This window comes from Myotis myotis, unplaced genomic scaffold (genome assembly GCF_014108235.1).
Source record: "Myotis myotis isolate mMyoMyo1 unplaced genomic scaffold, mMyoMyo1.p scaffold_m19_p_2, whole genome shotgun sequence".
NCBI lineage: Eukaryota > Metazoa > Chordata > Mammalia > Chiroptera > Vespertilionidae > Myotis > Myotis myotis.
Genome location: NW_023416324.1, coordinates 20,322,584 through 20,326,778, shown reverse-complemented (window position 1 = coordinate 20,326,778; position 4,195 = coordinate 20,322,584). Strand labels below are relative to the sequence as shown.

At 59.3% G+C, this 4,195-nt stretch overlaps 1 protein-coding gene across 1 annotated transcript; it reads right to left on the bottom strand.

Annotated features, from left to right (window-relative positions):
• Positions 1-477: 477 nt before the first annotated feature.
• Positions 478-3,192, bottom strand: LOC118676577 (toll-like receptor 12). The gene has a single exon (XM_036350718.1). The coding sequence runs from the start codon at positions 3,190-3,192 to the stop codon at positions 478-480; it is 2,715 nt and encodes a 904-aa protein (XP_036206611.1).
• Between the last annotated feature and the right edge of the window lie 1,003 nt (positions 3,193-4,195).

Below are 4,195 nucleotides of genomic sequence, written 5' to 3'. Positions count from 1 at the left end.
AACCCAGATGGCGGAAGGGCCCGCTCTGCCCCTTGAAGAGCTGGTTGAACTTGGCCTGGACCCCATTCCAGAGCTTAGGAGTCCTCTGAGCCTTCCTTTCTTTCCCCTCCTCGCCCTGAATCCCCCCTTTATTTCCTTCAGGCTACAGTTTCCATGACCCCACCTCCTGCACCCTCTTTCTCCTGTGAGTTTCCATCAAAAAACGAAAAGACCAATTAAGCCATTCATTTCATGCATTTAGTAAGTTTGCTGAGGAGCTGGACCTCTTGAGGTCACATCACATACCTCATGGCTACCTGCCACCCCTCCAGAGCCTTCCAAAGCCCTGTGTTCCCTTCGCCATCCGTGGATCCTCCCTATACATAGCGCCCGCCTCCCAGAAGCTCCGTTCAGTCTCGCTCACCGACACATGCCCACGCTCTCCCTGCCAGGATGGCTTTCCTTCCTATCCCACCCTCCGACCCACATGCACTCACTCTAGCCCAGCCTGGCTTGCTCCAGCCTGCTCCCCAACCACGCCCAGAAGTCGTCCTTGCTCTCCTCTTCCTTGGGCCACACACAGTAGTCTCCTCTGCGGAGCAGCCGGGCCAGTCTATGGTAGCGGGGGAGCTGGTGGCGGGAGACGCGCTCCAGGAAGACCAGCAGCAGCAGCGGGGGGCGGGGGGCGGCCAGCAGGAGGGAGGTGGCCAGGCGGAGCTCCAGGCGGCAGCGTGGGGTATGCAGAGCCTGGCCACTCAGCACGCAGAGCGTGACCTGGCTGTTGGCCATGCTCTCCACCACGTTATCAGCCACGTCCTTGCCTGGCTCAAAATCCCGCTCAGGGAGGCAGAGGCGGAGCCCCCGGCGGCCCTCCAAGGCAGGCAGCAGCTCCTGCACCACCCAGGCCTGGTCTTGCCTACAGTGGGACACAAAGACGTCATAGAGGAACCTCTTGCCCTCACCTTTCGGACCCCTCAGATCCTGAAGCCAAGCCCTGAATAAGGCCTGCAGATAGAGGAGCCAGGAGTTCCTGGCTTCTTGCAGGAGGGGCAAGGAGATCAGCAGAAGCAGGAGGGCAGAGCTGCCCAAAAAGAGTCCCAACTCTAGAGTCCTGGGGCAGTGACTCCAGAGAAAGGGGAAGAGGCGTTGCTTGGGGTGGACCCCGGCCTCTGGCTGGCACAGCTGGGCTGACGCTATGTGCACATATGTTCTGGGGGACCGCTCAAGCCAGGGATCCACCCAGGCATTGGCACACTGGCAGGCCAAGGACGAACCCAGAACATACACGTACTGTGGCATCTGGGGACTGTGCTCCTGGAGACTGCCATCCAGCACGAGGCCTGCCTCCCAGTCTAGCACCAAGACCTGGAGACTTCCCAGGCCCTGGAAAGCAACCGCTGACAGTGTCTCCAGCCCCGTCTGGGCCACATGCAGTACCTGGAGCCTGGGCAGGTCCCCCACCAGCTCCTCCAGCTGCACGCGGCGGGGCTGCGCTCGGGACAGCAGTCTCTTCAGCGTCAGCTCCTGTAGACTGGGCAGCCCGGTGATGCAGCAGGGCCTGGGGCCGCGCCCATCCCCCTCTACCCTCAGATACTGGAGCCTGGGGAGCTGCCAGAGGAAGACGCTGGGGGTGTTGGGGGAACAGAGGCCCTCCAAGCTACTGCCAAACAGGGAGAGTTGGCGAAGGGCAGGGAAGATCTTGGGGACCTTCTGGGTCCCCAGCTGTAGCCCCCAACCATTTAGAGTCAAGTTCTGTAAGGCTGGAAAGACAGGAGAAGCCAGCTCCCAAAGCTCCCCGCCTGGCACTGCGTGAAGCTCCAAGCTGGTCAGCCTCGTGGGCAGGGACAGCGCTGTCCCAGAAGGGCCAGAGCGGAGCGGCAGTCTCAGGTCGTGCAGACTCTCCCGGCCCCAGAAGTCCCAGGCTGGGCTCAGCACAATGTGGGTCTTCAGCAAGTTGAGGGTGGTGAGTGCAGGCAGAGGAGCCAACCAGCCCGTGCCCAGGGCCTCCAGTGGATTGTTACTCAAGTCCAACATCTCCAGCCTCCTTAAGCCCTGGAATACCTGGCCCTCCAGCCAAACCAGCTGGTTCATCTGAAGTAGTAGCTCCCGCAGGTGGGACAGACAGGAGAAGGCGTCAGGGGCCAGGCTACGCAGCTCATTGCTGGACAGGTCCAGGGCCCGCAGTCCTGACACAGCTCCTGTCTCATTCGGGCACAGCACGGCGCTGCGTAGCTTGTTGCCTGACAGGTTCAGTCTCTGAAGCCTGGGCAGGGCAGCCAGGAAACCTGGTGGCAGGTCCATTAGGCCACTTCCCTTAAGACTCAAGCTCTTCAGGCTCTCGCAGGAAGCCAGGGCCTCCAGAGCTATGTGCTCTACCCGCATCCGCCCCAGATTCAGCTCTTGCAGCTCGAAGTGGGCAACTGTCCCGGCGGGCAGCTCGGCCGTGTCGGTGTATGTCACAGACAGGGCATCCAGCCTCCGCAGCCCCAGTCCCATCACTGCAGCTGCCTTCATCTTCGTGTGGTCCAGATTCAGAGTCCCCAGCTTGAGGCCCTGGAGGCCCCCAGGACTGGCCATCTTTAGCCGACTGTTTGACCTCAAGTCCATTGTCTCCAGAGTCCAGGCATCGCCGGAGGAGGAGCCAAGCACCAGGTCTGGGAAGATGTCGGCCAGCTGCCCCACATCCTCAAGGCAACTCAAAGTGACGGACAGCCGCCGTAGGTTGGGAGGCAACCGGACACCCGAGTTCCCATCCAGGCAAACACCCGAGAAAGCTAAGTACTGGAGGGAGCTCAGGTTGCCAAAGGCATCAGGGGGTAGGAAGAGGTCCTTCACGGGGAGGTGTATGAAAGACAGCCGCTGCAGCTGTCCCAGGCCCCGGAAGGCTCCGGGCAGGATCTGTGTGAGAGACAGGGTCAGCCCCAGGGCCTTGAGGCCAGGGAAGCAGGAGAAGGCGTCCGCTGGCAGAACCGGAGGGGAACCACGGAGACAGAGCCCCTCCACACCCTGTGGCACAGCCTCCAAGGCCTTTGTCACGTTGGTCACCCCGGAGCACACCGCAAGGAGGGGCAGTCTGGAGTCCAAGCCGCAGTGGAAGAAACGGGAGACCAGGTGCAGCCTGGAGCCTTCGGCCACTAAGCAGTTGGGAATGGTCCAGCCTGAGATCAGAGGAGGGAACAGGAGCAGACCGGGCAGCAGAAAACGTCCGCCCATCTCAGCGCCACGTCTGCTCTACAGACAAGCGGAATCAGAACCTGACTGTCTGCTCCCCTCTCTTTCCTAGAGAGGAACCCAGACCCCTTCCTCCCCTTCACACACACATACCCCCTACTCACAGCACCGGCAGGGTACACCGCGCCCTGTACCAGGAGGGTCTGGAAGCAGGGACTGAGGGCCGCAGTGCTTCCAAACTGTAGAACTGCTGGGAGGGCGAGGCCAGACCAAGAGACACTTAGCTCAGAGGATCCAAGGGTCAGGGAAGGCAGAAGTGCTCTCGTGAGAGGAAGGGCCCGGGTCTCACTTCTCTGTTGTGAGGAAGCGAGCATTTCTGAGCACAAGATTTGGGGCCCAAAGCCCAGGACCCCACTCTGCCACGGGCCTGAGCCGGGCACTGCACCTCTCTCGGCTTCAGCTTCCTCATCTCTCAGCTGAGCATTCCGATGCCTGCTCCATAGGATTGCTGCGAATTACATCTAAGGGTCAGAATGAGGGTTCTCTCCGCAGCCCCTTTACTACTTCCTCTGCTCACTTTGGAAAGGAGGTCTTGAGCAAATCAGGATTTTTGAAAAGCAGATGTTTTACAAGCAAAATAGTACATCAATGTGATGCCTTCATGGACATCTTGTAATGCTCCGCATGGAATGTTCCAAAAAGCCCAAGATTTACCCAGGAGGAGTCTAGGGCCCCATTCCTGCCCTTCCAGGCTGGGGCTAGGAAGAATGCTGTCTGTGGCCTCGACCTTGACATGCACTACCGGATGGAGCCAGGACCCCAGGGGAGAGCAGAAAGAGAAAAGGCAAGGTGCTCTTTGATGATCTCAATGCATAAACTATTCAATATCTGATCATGATTTTAAACAATAATAAACGCCGAAGAAAAAGCACCTTCGTTGAGGTTCTTTCTGTCTCCACCACCTTCTTCCCTCCCCAAACCCCGTGATCACCTTGTCTGTGAGTTCTTAACTGGTCATCAAATAATAATCTTTAATCAAACAAGG